Genomic DNA, 15,550 nt, shown 5'->3' on the forward strand with positions numbered 1-15,550 from the left:
AAACTATTTTTAAAAATTAATGGGTTTTTATACTTTTTTTTTTCATTTTTTTTTTTTTTTCATTTTTTATTTTTTTTTTTTTACTTTTTCATTATCAAAAAAAAAAAAACAAACAAATAATGTCAAGTAATATTGGTTATTTATTAAAAAGATATGGAATTATATCATCATTAAGGAAAATTATTTTATTAATTGGTGTTTTTAGTAGTAAGTTTTTATTAATACCATTTATTGAATGGTTATTTAATAAATTTGGAAATTATGGAAATGGTGGTGGCGGTGAAGGAGGAGGAGATGAAGAATCATCAAAACCATTTCAAGTTGGAAATGATTTTGAATTATGTATTGTATTAATATTATTTTATATATTTCATCGTAATCTTTTTGGAATACCATTCACATTTAAACTATATTCAATTAGAACATTATTATTATTAATGGAATCACATTATTTCCTATTAAGCCAAATGAGAGCATTTGATAGATTTGGATTAAAATGTCAACATAGTGGTGTTGATGATTTATCACCTCAACAACATAAAAAGAATTTAATTATGATTGAAAAGGAATTAGTATTATTGGAAAAAATGAAATCAAAATATGATACACCAAAATCTAAAGATTATATTGGTTATTTAACAATTAGAAATTATTTAGAAACTTTAAAGAAATCCTATTCATTACATCTTTATCCATCACCCCAGTATTTCATTTACCCAATCGTCTATCCGGTTAATCAATTCATTGGTTGTCAAATGGCATTAATAGAGACACTAGTTAAACAACAAATCAATTGTAAATCAGATGCAATGGATTTCATTGAAAGAATTGAATATTCTGATCAATTTATTGAAGGTTTATTAAGCGATTTAAAGGTAAGAGAAACTCAAGGTATCATACCACCAAAATGGATTATTGAAATTTCAATCAATCAAATTGAAAAGAAAGTTCTTTGTAAATATGAAAATTCCTCTCAAGATTATTTTTTAAATAAGAAATTAAATTCAGATTTACAAATTTTATTAAATAATAAAAAATCCTCAATTAAATCTCAAAATGATATTGATTCAATAATTAATCAATTGAATGAAGTTGTTGATAAATATTTAATACCATCATTTGAAAAGCTTAAAGAATATTTAACACAATTGAAACAACATTCAAAAGATGGTGATGGTTTATGGAGAGCACCAAATGGTGATGAACTTTATGATTTCCTATTAAACTATCATACTACCACTACATTGACTGCTAAAGAAATTCATGAAATTGGTTTAAAACAAGTTGATAAAATTAAAAAAGAAATTATAAATTTATTTAAAGATGACTACCCTTCAATTAAAACTGATTTCAGTTCAACAATTAGATTATTATCAAAGGAGAAACCATTTCAATTTAGTCAGGGTGATATTGGTAGAAAAGAGATTATCGAACATTATGAATCCATCATTAAAGATTGCACAGAAACCAAGTTACCTCAATACTTCGAGAGAATCCCATTGGCGAACTGCTCAGTTGAACGTGTGCCATTATTTAAAGAGGCTGAATCTGCACCTGCCTATTACACCCCACCACCAATCGATAGATCAAAAGGCGGTATTTTCAATGTAAATCTTAGAAATACAAATGCCCACACTAAAGCAATGTCAAAAGATCTATGCTACCACGAAGCCACACCAGGCCACCATTTCCAAATGGCGTTAGCTCAAGAATTTACAAATATTGATGCATTCCGTCGAGTGATTGTATTTAGTTCATACGCTGAAGGTTGGGCATTATATGCAGAGAAGTTGGCAGATGAATTAGGTTGGTATGAAAATAGATTCGAAAGATTAGGTTATTTAGTAGCAGAAATGTGGAGATCTGCTAGACTAGTAATCGATACTGGTATTCATTGTTCTCAATATAAATGGTCACGAGAGAAATCAATTCAATATATGAAAGATAATACCTATCTTGAAGAATCTGACATCACCTCTGAAATCGATCGTTATATCGTCATTCCTGGTCAAGCAGTTTCTTATAAAATTGGTCAACTCAAAATTTTAGAACTTAGAGATTTAGCAAAATCAAAATTAGGTGATAAATTTCAATTAAAAAAATTCCATTCTGCAATTTTAAATAATGGTTCATTACCATTAGATATTTTGGAAATCTCTGTAAATAATTGGATTAATGAACAATTATAATAAAAATAATAATAATAATAATAATAATAATAATAATAATAATAATAATAAAAAATTATAATAATATAGAGTAATAAAAAGTGATAATAAAACGTCAACCTAAATTTGAATTAATTCTTATTTATTATTTATTATTTTTTTCTTTACAAATTCTTTATTTAAAATTATTATTTTAGTCGTTTTGAATTGATAAATTTAGTTTTTTACCATTTCTCTTTTTCTTTGGTTCTGTTCAATTTTCACCTTTTTTTTTTTTACTTTGTTTTGTTTTATTTTATTTTGAGTTTTATGTGTATGTATATATGATGTATGTTGTGATGTTCTGTTTAAATATTTAGTTTGATTGGGTGGCAGTTGGTTCTTCTTCTTTAACTCTGTTTAAAATAAATAAATCATTAGTATCAACAAATATTTTAACTATTTGATCAGAAAAATAAATATATATATGATGGATCAAAAAAAAAAAAAAAATAATCTCATTTGGATTATATTGTTGGTGATATGTGATTATTTTTATATGAGGTAGAGTGATCTGGATGGTTATAATATAGTTTGTGTTAATGTATTATTATTATTATTATTATTATTATTTACTCTTGTAAAATTTCCTTAAAATAAATTGAAACTGGTCTAATTGGTCTTGCCTCTTTTCTTCTAATTTCTGCTTGTTTTTGTTGTTCTCTAATTTTTCTAATGTTTCTAATGGCACCTGGTGTCCATTTTCTTCCAAATGAGCATAATGATGATGAAAACATTCTCTTTAATTTATATATTGGTATGTGAAAAAATGAAAATAACAAAAAAAAAAAAAAAAATATGAAAAACGAATTTTTTTTTTTTTTTTTTTTCAATTTTTTTTTTATTTTTTTTTTTTTTAAAGCTGATCAAAAAAAAAAAAAAAAAAGTAAAGGAAAAACAGAAAGAAATAAATTTTTTTTTTTTTTGCTAAGTTTTATTTTATTACATTGAATTTATTTATTTAATTTTTTGACAATAGTTATAATATAAGGATTTTTTTATTTTACTATTGCTTTTTTTTTTTTCTTTTTTTTTTTTTTTTTTTTTTTCTATTTTTTTTTTTTTTTTTTTTTTTTTTTTTTTTTTGTGGAAATCTATTTAAATATCTAAGATATATAAATAAACAAATAAACTATTTAATTATATATTTTTTACAATCAAAAAGTTGATGAAGATGATGGTGATTTTTTTTTTTTTTTATTTCTTCTGATTGGTGAACCAGAGAGAGTGAATGTTTTAGTTGATTTTTCTTTTTTTTGTTTTTTTCTTTTTTTTTTTTTTTTTTTTTTTTTTTGATTATTGAAAAAAAAGGGGAGGAGTAACCAACGATACATTTATATGATTGAACATTTCTTCTTTTTACCAATTGGAGTGAAACCAGTTGGTTTAACAACATGAGCATTGTAAGTGGAGTTGTTATTTGGTTGAATACCACCTTGTAACTTTTTAATTTCACTAGCCATAATCATAAATGCTTGTTCTACATTTGCTGATGATTTGGCAGATGTTTCCAAAAATGGAATACCAACAGAGTCGGCATATTCTCTGGCGGTACTGGTATCGACGATCTTCTTTTCAATGAGATCACATTTGTTACCAACGAGTAAACGAGTTACACTATCACATGCATATCTTTGAATTTCTTGCATCCATTGTTTGACATTGTTGAAACTGACATGATCAGTGACATCATACACAACGATGATACCATGTGCACCACGATAATATGATGATGTAATTGTTCTGAATCTTTCTTGTCCTGCAGTATCCCAGATTTGTAATTTAATGATCTTACCATCTAAATTAATTGTACGAATTTTAAAATCAACACCAATTGTTGAAATATAACTCTCTGTATATGTATCATCCTGTATTATTATTATTATTATTATTTTTGATTTTTTTGAATTTTTTTTTTTTTTTTTTGATTTTTTTTGAAATTTTTTTTTTTTTTTTTTTCAAATAAAAGTTTCAAAAAAAAAAAAAAATTATGAAAAAATTGGTGTGGGGAGGAAAAAAAAATTAATATGTGAGGATAAACGTCTTTTTTTTTTGCTTTTTCTTTTAATAAATTTAATAAATACTTACTGCAAATCTAAGTAATAAACATGATTTACCTACACCACTATCACCGATTAAAAGTAATTTGAAAAGATAATCGCTAAATTAAATAAAATAATTTTTTTTTTAAAAAAAAAAATAATAATAATAATTTGGTTAGAATACAATTAAATTATATAAAGATGATGTGATTTAACTATGAGGAGTTGTTGTAAATACAAACAAAAACCTTGTAATCACAATGAATTAAAGTTGTGAAGGCAACTTAATTGTTTGCAATGTGTGTGTGTGATTTTTATTTTTTTTATTTTATTTATCTTTTATTTTTTTTTTTTTTTTTAATAAAAAAAGAAAAAAAAAATTAAAGAAAATAAAATAAAATATTAATAAAACTATACTTACTATTCTGGATTCATTTTATCTGTTTTATTTTATATTTTTTTTTTCTTTTTTTTTTTTTTAATAAATTTTTTATTTTATGTGTTAATTTTTATTATGATAAAAAAAAAAAAAAATTGGTTTTTAATAATTTTTTTATTATTTTATTTATTGTGTTGTTGGACTATTACTACAAGTTTATATAAATATGGGTGTGAGTGAGCGAATTTTAATATATTAATATATTTGGAAAATTTTATATATATATATTTTATATGGTGTTGAGAAAAAAAAAAAAATAAAAAAAAAATTAAAAAAAAATGAAAAAAAAAAAAAAAAAATCAAAAAAAAAAAAATTTTCAAAAAAACTAAAAAAAAAAAAAAAAAAAAAAAAAAAAAAAAAAAATCAAAAAAGAAAAAAAAAAAAAAAAAAAAAAAATTAAGTTGTTTTGATGGAGCCACATAAAAAAATTATTAAAAATATTTGGTGCTGATCAAAGATATACCACTTTTTATTATTATCATTTTTTTATTATTTTTTTTTTTTTATAAAAAAAATTATTTATTTATTTATTTATTTATTTATTTATTTATTTATTCTTCATTATTGCATATATTAAGATTAAAAAATTAAAAAAAAAAAAAAAAAAAAAAAAAAAAATTATAATCATCCAATTTCCAAAAAAAAAAAAAAAAAAAAAAATAAAAAAAAAAAAAAAAATAAAAATAAAAATAAATAAAAAAAAAAAAAGAGTAAAGAAAAAAAGAATATGTTACCAGAATATTTATTAATGACGAAGATGATGATTTTCCATCTTACCTTGTGGTTAAATTTTTTTTTTCTTAAACTTTTTTTTTTTTTTTTTTTTTATTTTTTTAATAACAACAATATATTTTTTATTCAGATATATTATTTATTGATTAGAGTAAAAGAAATTGAATTTTAATAATCTTTTTTTTATAAAATATATATATTTTTTTTTAAATATAAAAATTAAAAAAAAAAAAAAAAAAAAAAAAAAAAATTAAAAAATTCTTTGAATGGTTCACTGAAATAACGAATCACAGAAAAAAAAATTTTGAAATTGAAAAAGAGATATGTGTTTGGATATTTTTTTTAATAACCAAATTAAATTTATTAAAAATTAAAAAAAAAAAAAAAAAAAATTAAACAAAACAAAAGAATAACATGTTATGGTTTCTTGTTTTTTTTTTCTTTATTTTTTTTCTTTGTTGCCAAAAATTGATAGTTTTTTTTTTTTTTTTTTTGGTAATTGTAATTAAGATATTTATTCCATTTTTTAAAATATAAAAAATTTAAATTAATAAAAAAAAAAAAAAAATAGTTGGTCGGTTTTATTTTTTTCTTGGTTACAATTCGTATGTCTTAACCTTTCCTCCTCTTCCTTTAAATTAAAGAATTAATGAGCTGGCCGTTTTGGTATTATTATTTTTAAAATAAAAATTCAAAAATAAAAATAAAAGAAAAAATTCTATGTTTATACAATCAAAAATAAAATAAAATTTATTATTAATAGCAAATAATGTATTTAAAAAATTTAATAATTTTCATTGTTTTCAACCAAAAAAAAAAAAAAAAAAAAAAAAAAAAATTATTTTTCCAATTTTTTTTTTTTTTTTTAATTTTTTAATTTTTTATTTTTTCATTTTTTTTTCATAAATTTTTGAAGTTATTAAATCATTTTTTTTTTTTTTTTTTACAAAATTTTTAAAAAAAGATTTTATGTATTTATATATATAAATATATATATATATATATATTTATATGGGGGAGTATCATCTTTAAGGCGGAATCGGGATTATTAATAATAACGAAAAGAAAAAAAAAAAAAAAAAGAAAAGAAAAAAAAACGAAACAAAAAAGATGGATACCAAAATTCAATCACAGTTTATTTATATACCAATCAGAGGTTTTAATGATCAAGCATTAAAAATTGATATTTCCTCATTACCAGATTCAAAAGAATTGATTGAAGTACTAAAAGCAGAATTAGCACCATTAGATCTTTGGTTAAAATTAGCAGTAAGTTTTTAAATTTATATTAATTACTTGTATTGTTTTTATTATTAATTATTACTAACGACAAACCAAATTTTTAAACAAATATAATATGTGTGTGTGTGTGTGTGTGTGTTTATTTGTATATTTATCAATAGAATGAATATTATAAACAAGATAGAATTACAGATTTCATAGAGGTATTAAAACAAGTTACAGATGCAGATTTAGAACAATATTATAAAGATTCTAAATTAGATAGAATTGCAATGTTGAATGCATTAGCAAGTTATTATACACAATTAGGTTCACAAGAAAAAGATAAATCAAGAAGAGAGGAATACTTTTCAAATGCAACATTTCATTTCACAAAAGCTGATAGAATCGATCCACATCAACCATTAACCTGGATTGGTAAAGCTGTACTCTTATTAACAAAAGGTGATTATGAACGTGCTGAATCAAATTTTAAACAAGTATTAGATTTAGCAAAATCAAATAACACATTACCAGTTTTACCTGCAAAATTAGGTTCTGTAAGTTGAAAAATAATAATAATAATAATAATAATAATAATAATAATAATAATAATAATAATAATAATAATAATAATAATAATAATAATATATAAAAAATTATTATTATTAATATATATATTTTTAATTTTTTAGGCATGTATTTTATTTAATCAAGGTAATTATATTAAAGCATTGGATACATATCAAAAAGTTATACAACAAAATTCAAATTGTTTACCATCGGTTAGATTGGGATTAGGATATTGTTATTTTAAATTGGGTAGAACCAAGAAAGCGAAGGAAGCATTCAAGAGAGTATTAGAATTGGATAGAGATAATGTTGAAGCTATGATTGGTTTAGCATTGGTATTGATGAATGAGAATCAAATACCAGAAGCAATGAAATTGATTTTATCCGCTTACCAATTAGCACCAACCAATTCAATTGTATTGAATCATTTAGCAAATCATTATTTCTTTAGAGGTGAATATAATAAAGTGAACACATTGGGTGTTGCCGCATTCAATAATACCGATGTGGCTCATATTAAAGCCGAGTCTGCATATCTCATTGGTAGAGCATTTCATGCAACTCAACGTTGGCAAGATGCAATTCAATATTATCATCAAGCAGTTCAAAAGAATCCTGATCTTTATTTGGCTCAATTTGGTCTCGGTCAAATTCATATTCATAATGAAGATTATGATAAAGCAATATTATGTTTTGAACAAGTTTTATCAAAACAACCAAATAATTATGAAACACTTCAAATTTTAGGTTCATTATATAAACATGGTTCATTATATAAATCAAATGTTAAATCAACTACTACCACTACATCAACAACAACAACAACAAATAATAATATTAATATTAATAATAATAATAATTTATCAAATGAAATTATAAATAAAATTAAAAATGTATTAAAGAAAGCAACAGAATTAAATCCAAATGATTCAAGTAATTGGTTTGAATTAGGACAAGTATTAGAATCAACAGAAGTTTCAACAGCATTGGAAGCTTATGAAAAAGGTTTAAATCTTTTAAAGAAGGATGGTATTGTACCATCATTAGAGATTCAAAATAATATTGCAGTACTTAGACATCAAAAAGGTTTGTTGGTAGAAGCAGAGCAAACCTATTTAGATATTATTAAACAATCTGGTTATCAATTGAATCAATTCAAATCGATTAATATCACCTCAACCTATAATTTAGCACGTCTTTATGAGACTATGGGTCAAGTTAATAAGGCTGAAGAGTTATATAAAGGTATCATCAAGGAGCATCCAAACTATTATGATTGTTACTTACGTCTAAGTTGTATTTGTAAACAACAAGGTGACTACTATGAAGCTGGTGAATGGATTAGAGAGGTGTTGGATATCCAACCTGACAACCAAGAGGCATGGGCACTCTATGGTAATCTCCATCTTTACAAAGAGGAGTGGTATCCTGCTCAAAAGAATTTCGAACAAATCACAGAGAACCCTGACAACAAGAATGAAACCTATGCAAGTTTATCATTGGGTAACATCTATTACAATGCTAAATTCTCGAATCCTGACAAGGTTGAAAAATACATTCTCAACGCTGAACAATTCTATAATCGTGTACTCACAAAGAATCCAACCAATATTTACGCAGCAAATGGTATCGGTATGATTATTGCCGAGAAGGGTAATTTGAATTTAGCCGGTGAAACATTCCTTCAAATTCGTGAAGCCTCAATGGATTGTATACCGGTTTCTGTGAATTTAGCTCATATTTACGTCTCAAAGGGTCTCTTTGATAATGCCATTAAATTGTATGAGGGTTGTCTAAAGAAGAGTACTTCACCCAAAGAGATTGAAACCATCATTATGTATTTGGCAAAGGTTTATTTCGATGCAAATCGTTTCTATGATTCAAAACAAACCTTAAAGAAAGCAATTCATATGTATCCTCATAATTTATCAATTCATTTCAATTTAGCCATCTCCATTGAAATGCAAGCTACAATCTTTTTAGAGAAACATCAAAAGAATGCCACTGAAACTTTTAATATCATTAAAGAGTTGGAGTTTGCTCAAAGATTACTCACTCCATTGGCAAATACAAAATCAACTCCAAAATTAAATTTCAGTCCTTCAAAAGCTAAAACTCATCAAACTTCAATCGAAAAGATCTTGGTTTCTTTACGTACCGAGCATGAATCTATCGTAAAGATTGAAGCTGATCTATCAAAGAAAAGAGAGGCTGCCTTTGAAGAGGTTAAGAGATTAGAAGAGGAAAAGAGAATCCGTGATCTTGAATTAAAACAACAATTAGAGGAGAAATTAGAAGCTGAAAGAAAATTAGCCTTTGAGGAAGAAGAGAAAACTCGTGAAGAATTAGCAAAGAATAATGCCGCTGCTGCAATGATTGATGATGATTACAAAGATGGTGAAGGTGGTTCAACTAAAAAGAGAAAGAAAAATAAAAAAGATCAACAACAACAAGATGATGACTTTGATGATCAACCAGCTGAGTCAAAGAAAAAACAAAAGAAAGAAAAGAAAGAAAAGAAGGAAAAGAAAGAAAAGAAAGAAAAGAAAAAGAAATCTAAGAAAGTTAGTGGTGAAGGTGAAGAGGGTGCTGATGATAATAATGATACTGAACAACAACAAGAAGAAATGGCTGAAGATGGTGATCATAAAGAGAAAAAGAAGAAAAAGAAGAGTAAAAAAGATAGAAAAGATAAAAAAGATAAAAAACAAAAGAGAAAAGAAAAGAAACAAAGAGAAAAAGAAGAAAGAGAAGGTGAGGAAGATGATGAAAATGAAGAAACTGAAAATAGAGAAGAACAAGATGATGATAATACTGAAAAAGTTGATCAAGAAATGCAAGATGCGAAAGAAGCTGAAAAACAAAAAGAAGTTGAAGACTTTTTTGGTAGTGAAAATGAAATGTAAAAAAAAAAAAAAAAAAAAAAAAAAAAATCCAAGAATTAACAAAACAAAACAATAAAAAAAAAAAAAAAATTTGATTATAAAATTTAATTTATAAATGATTTTATTAATACAATAATATAATTATTTTATTTTTCATCAAACCAATGAAATAAATTAGTAATATCTATTATATTTTTTTTAAAATTAATTTCTTTAAGGATATAATTGATTACTTCAATAGTTCCATTCCTTGTTAATAGTAATGAAATGTTATTTGGGTAAGATTCTAAATTTGAAAAGAATGTTTTATAATTTTCATTAATAAATTTCAAAGCTTCCAAATCATTATATTTTATAATATAACCAATCAATAATGATTTAAAATTTAAAATATTTTTTTCTGAGGAATGTTCTTGAAAAATATTGAATAAAAAATTTATTATAAATTTTAAACCTTCAATATCATGATACTTTACCACACTCTTGATTATATTGAAACCATTAAATGTAAATAATTTTATCAACATATTTTCTGAAAAAGCAATAATTGGATTATATAATAATAGTGATAGTTGATCACTGTAATAATAGTATTCCAATAATATTAAATTGTCTGATATAATAAGTTTACCAGAATCGATATCTTCTTTTCTATTTTCAAAAATCCATGCTAAAAATTCCAAGTTATCTTTGTATGAATATTGCTGATCATTTAGTTTAATTTCTAAAATTTTTAAAAATCTATCAAGTGTAATCAATTTATCCTCTCTTAAATTTGAAAAACCTTCTTTTTCAAATTGAATTCCCCAATAATTTAATGGGATGAAATTTTTAAAATCTTGTAGATTATTAATTACAAATTTTGAAAACCAAAAACCTACATTCTTTTCAATGGGTGTAGGTAGATGATGACAACATTGATAATAGTCATTTGGGTATTTTAGTTTAAAATGATTTAAAATATTTGTAGTGTCATAAGTTTTTTTAATTGAACTTTTTGAGTTCTTCAATAAATTTACAAAATTAAATGTTTCTTTTAATTGTTCACATTGATAAAGTAAATCAAAAACGTTTGTATCTTGAATGAAAACTAAAGCATTGCCACAAATATTTAAAAATTCTTTGTAAATAGGGCCAATATTGATTGAGTGAACTATCATTTTTAATAACTCTATGTCACCATATGAAATTAGAGTTTCAAATATAACTTTAATACCTAGACCTTTTAAAGAATTACCTTGAGCAAATGGTAATAATGATGGTTGTTTATTATTATTATAATTAATATTATTATTATTATCATAACTATGAGTGATATCATTGATAAAAAGTTGAACAAATTCTTTTTTAATAGTTGAATTACTTTTACAAAATTTAAATAAATTAATAGTTTGATGATGGATATTGGGTGAAGCTGGCCAATTATTTGAAACGAAGAGTTTATATGAACCACAATTCAAAGCTAAATCATTTAAATACCTTTTATCCACATCTTTAAAGTCATTATTATATTTTGCTTTGTAAAGAGTTAAATTTTTACTTTTACCATGTCTACTAAATTCAATAACTAACTGTACCATATTTTTGATATCTTTTCTATTTATTTCAAAATCTTCAAATTGAGTTTTTAAATCCTGTTCATTGAATTTTTTTGAAATTTCATTTAATTCATTTTTAGATAAAATGCTAAATTTATCATTTTCTTCATTTGTAGTATCAAATGAATAAAACTCTTTTACCTCGATAATGGTTGAAATAAAATAAATTAAATAACAAACATCTAAAAAGAATTGAAGTGGCTTCATCTCAATTGAACAATCAAAAGTTGGAATAACTGATGTTGGTGGTCTTTGATTGTATATATTTGATATGTTTTGTTCTATAACTAAGTTTGATAAAAGTTTAAGGGATTTGATTTTATAGAAAGAAATAACTAAATCTGGAAAAAAAAATTTGTATCCATATGATTTATTTTGAAAACCAATTTCACGAAATATTGGTTCTGAAATTGGTGAATAAGGACATAAAACAAAATGTTCTGAAACTATTGTTAAAACATCTTGATAAATTAATTTGAATTTGAATTTGTTTGATAAATAGTTTGATATTTCAACTGAACCATATTTAATTGATAATAGATAATGATCAAAATTAAAAATAACTTTATTTTTATAATTTTCATTCTTATCAACATCATCATCATCATAATCATCATTACCTCTATCTTCCCTTGTATTATCTTTATTCATCAATTGATGATAATAATTAAATTCTATTTCTAGTAAAGCAACTAAACAATCCATAATAATTATTGAATCAATTGTCATCTTCAATGTTAATGGTTTCTCAGTGAAATAAATTGAATAATTTTTAAAAAGATTATTATAAAATTCTTTATCAATAGTTTTATCCTTAAAGTAATTGAAAATTACTATACCTGGATTCTTTGCAAATAATAAATTTTTTTCTCGATTTTTTATTTTATCTCTTAAAAGTTCTTTATTATAAATGGCTAATTTATCAACATCTTTTCTTCCATAGTAATTATATCTCTTATTTTCATTTTCTCGTTTTGAAATATCTTTAGATAATGTATATCTTTTACCCCTATATTTTGGTAATAAATCTTGGGTCCCTTTTAATTTTAAAAACGAAATAATATTATTTCTTATATAAATATTACCCCAAATTTCTCTATAAAATATATTATCACTATTTCTTTTCATTTTTTTTTTTTTTTTTTGATTTAAAAAAAAAAAAAAAAAAAAAAATCTTATTTTATTTTATTTTAATTTTTTTTTTTTTTTTTTTTTTAAAAAAAAAAATATTTCCTTGTCATTGTTTTAAAATAAAAAAATTACAAAAAAATGGATGATAAATTTAATTCCATATAAACTTTCTTTCTTTTTCAATTTTTGAAATCATTTTGTTTATTTTTTAGTTTTCTTTTTATCCACACCAGATTCACAAAAAACAAATAAAATTAAAAAAAAAAAAAATTAAAATAAAATAAAAAAATGAAATAAAAAAGAAACTAAAGAAAACTGTAATCATTTTTCCTTCAAAACTATAATCATTTTTCTCTACAAATAATAGTTTGAAAAATATAATTTTGATATTTGGTCAGAATTTTGATTAAATTGATTTTTTGTAATGGTAATAAATTCCAAAAGAATTTCAGAAATCTTAATTGATCCCTATAAATATGGAGTAAATGTGTTGATTGGATACAATAAAGAACAAATTATTTTTTTAAAAGAATAATGATTAATTTCTTTTTTTTTTTTTTTTCTTTTTTTTTATTTTATTTTTTTGTTTTATTTTAATTTTTTTTTTTGGAAGGAAAAAAAAAAAAAAGGTTTAATTAAAAAAATGATGATTTATATATGTTATTTATTAAAAAAATTTGATTTATATTTTTTAAAAAAAAAACAAGGTGAATGAATGAATTAATAAATGTTAGTGATAAAAAAAAAAAAAAAGATTAAGATTTTAAAGATCTTGCAATTTTTGCGATTTTAACAATTAAATCTTTTTCAGGTATTTTATCAGTTGAAGAGACGGTAATATCTAGAATTGGAACTCTATAGTTATTATGACTTGGTAATAATTGTAGCATGAGATAGAAAAGACCATCCAAAGCGGATTCACCAACAATGACAGCGGCATCTCTAAATTGGACTACTTTATTGTAAGTTTCACCATCGAAATTGGAAGGATGTGGAGAAGGACAAGTTTGTAAATGTTTGCCATTGGTATTGAATTTCTTTGAAGCATCGTGAATAGTTTCCCAACCCAATTTCAAATGTTCGATACATTGTAACTCTACATCCTTTTTAAAGTTTCTAATTTTTTGACCCAATTCAATGCAATCCTTGAGCTCTTTAATCTCAGAGAAAGATTTAATTGAATCCAAGAAAGAGTAATATAAAACCTTTAAACATTTCAAAGTACGACTACGTAATTCAATCAGTTTAGTTAAATCCTCGGTATCTCTTTCCATCATTGTTATTTCAAATGTTGATGGTGATGATGAAAATAGATCACCTGGTGATGATGAAAGATTTAAATGATTATTCTTAATTTCAAATGATGATGCTGCTCTAATTGGTAATGGTCTATGACTATGTTGATTACCACCAATTGGTAATTGTGGTGTAGATGATGATGATGTTGAACTTGAAATTGGTTTTGGTCTAGTTGGTGTTGTTATATTTAAATTAGATGATGATGAATTTGCTGTACTACTATTTGGTATTATTACATTTCTAGATGGTGTATTTTGTTGTTGTTGTTGTTGTTGTTGTTGTGATTGTTGTTGTTTTGAAATTAATTGTGACATTTGTGAAATTGATGATGAAACTGATGGATTTGATGTTGAAATAATTGAACCATTTAAATTATTACTGCTATTACTTGTTGGTAAAACTGGTAAAGGTCTATGACTATTATATTTTTCTGGTGATGTTGCCTCTATATTATTATTATTATTATTATTACTATTTACATTATTATTTTCAATTGAAATTGGTTTTATAAATGATGAACCTGAAATTGTAACTGATCTTGATGGTACTGCACCACTCTTTTGTGTATCACTTAATGTAAGATCTGTCATTGCTCTACTTGTTTTTACTAATGTTTCATTTGAATTATTATTATTATTATTATTATTATTATTATTATTATTATTATTATTATTATTACATGTACTATCATTACTTGATGATAAAAAAGTTCTTAAAGGTACAATTGGTTTAGAAGTTGGTGAAGTTGAAACTATATTTAAATTTGATTGTGTTGGAGTTGGTGGTTGATTTGGTGTTGATGATGACATTGTTAATGAAGAATTTGAAGGTGATGATGAAAGTTGTTTATCTAATTGATTTTGTTGATATTGTTGTAAAAGTGAAGATGGTAATGAAAATGGTGGAATTGGTACGCCTGTAGCTTTTCTTGGTGTAGTTGGTGGTGATGGTGACGATGATGATGATGATGATGATGATGATGATGATGATGATGATGATGGATGATGAGAACTTAAAACTGGTGCAGGTTGTTGATATTGTTGTTGTTGTTGTAATCTTGAGAATAAAAACGATCCACTATGTTTTAATGGTGGAGTTGTTTTACCTGGTGATGATGGCATTAATGATCCTGAACTAACATTATTTGCTGATTGTATTATTAAATTACTATTATTACTATTATTATTACTATTATTACTATTATAATTATTATTAATATTATTAATATTATTATTATTATTATTATTATTATTATTATTAGTATTAATTGGTGAAGTTGATGTTGAACTTGAACCAGAACTAGAACCATTATTATTAATAGTAGAAGGTGAAGATGATATTAAAGAAGAAGAAGAATCAATTGAAGATTGTACATTAAATAATGAATCAGTCATTGCATCTAAAAACTGTTCGATATTTTCA

At 23.3% G+C, this 15,550-nt stretch overlaps 6 protein-coding genes across 6 annotated transcripts in view; 2 read left to right on the top strand and 4 right to left on the bottom strand.

Annotated features, from left to right (window-relative positions):
* Positions 1–119: 119 nt before the first annotated feature.
* Positions 120–2,189, top strand: DDB_G0278355 (hypothetical protein; the record flags this gene model as incomplete). The annotated part of the gene is made up of 1 exon (XM_637215.1): positions 120–2,189. One exon carries the CDS (start codon positions 120–122, stop codon positions 2,187–2,189), a length of 2,070 nt encoding a protein of 689 aa, XP_642307.1.
* Positions 2,190–2,523: 334 nt separating this feature from the next.
* On the bottom strand, positions 2,524–2,944 carry DDB_G0278357 (hypothetical protein; the record flags this gene model as incomplete). The annotated part of the gene is made up of 2 exons (XM_637216.1): positions 2,524–2,563; positions 2,784–2,944. 2 exons carry the CDS (start codon positions 2,942–2,944, stop codon positions 2,524–2,526), a joined length of 201 nt encoding a protein of 66 aa, XP_642308.1.
* Positions 2,945–3,541: 597 nt separating this feature from the next.
* On the bottom strand, positions 3,542–4,684 carry rab1B (Rab GTPase; the record flags this gene model as incomplete). The annotated part of the gene is made up of 3 exons (XM_637217.1): positions 3,542–4,075; positions 4,296–4,368; positions 4,671–4,684. 3 exons carry the CDS (start codon positions 4,682–4,684, stop codon positions 3,542–3,544), a joined length of 621 nt encoding a protein of 206 aa, XP_642309.1.
* A 1,847-nt stretch (positions 4,685–6,531) lies between these two features.
* Positions 6,532–10,121, top strand: ctr9 (RNA polymerase II complex component; the record flags this gene model as incomplete). Its single annotated transcript, XM_637218.1, has 3 exons — positions 6,532–6,690; positions 6,825–7,202; positions 7,338–10,121. 3 exons carry the CDS (start codon positions 6,532–6,534, stop codon positions 10,119–10,121), a joined length of 3,321 nt encoding a protein of 1,106 aa, XP_642310.1.
* A 125-nt stretch (positions 10,122–10,246) lies between these two features.
* On the bottom strand, positions 10,247–12,826 carry DDB_G0278359 (hypothetical protein; the record flags this gene model as incomplete). Its single annotated transcript, XM_637219.1, has 1 exon — positions 10,247–12,826. The coding sequence occupies one exon, from the start codon at positions 12,824–12,826 to the stop codon at positions 10,247–10,249; it is 2,580 nt and encodes an 859-aa protein (XP_642311.1).
* Positions 12,827–13,584: 758 nt separating this feature from the next.
* DDB_G0278665 (protein kinase, TKL group) overlaps positions 13,585–15,550 on the bottom strand; it is a gene marked incomplete at both ends in the record, with an annotated part of 3,906 nt that continues 1,940 nt past the window's right edge. The window contains one exon of the mRNA XM_637220.1: positions 13,585–15,550. This exon is cut by the window's right edge and continues 1,102 nt beyond it. Within this exon, the coding sequence (XP_642312.1) occupies positions 13,585–15,550 (1,966 nt within the window).

This window comes from Dictyostelium discoideum (assembly GCF_000004695.1).
Source record: "Dictyostelium discoideum AX4 chromosome 3 chromosome, whole genome shotgun sequence".
Lineage (NCBI taxonomy): Eukaryota > Evosea > Eumycetozoa > Dictyosteliales > Dictyosteliaceae > Dictyostelium > Dictyostelium discoideum.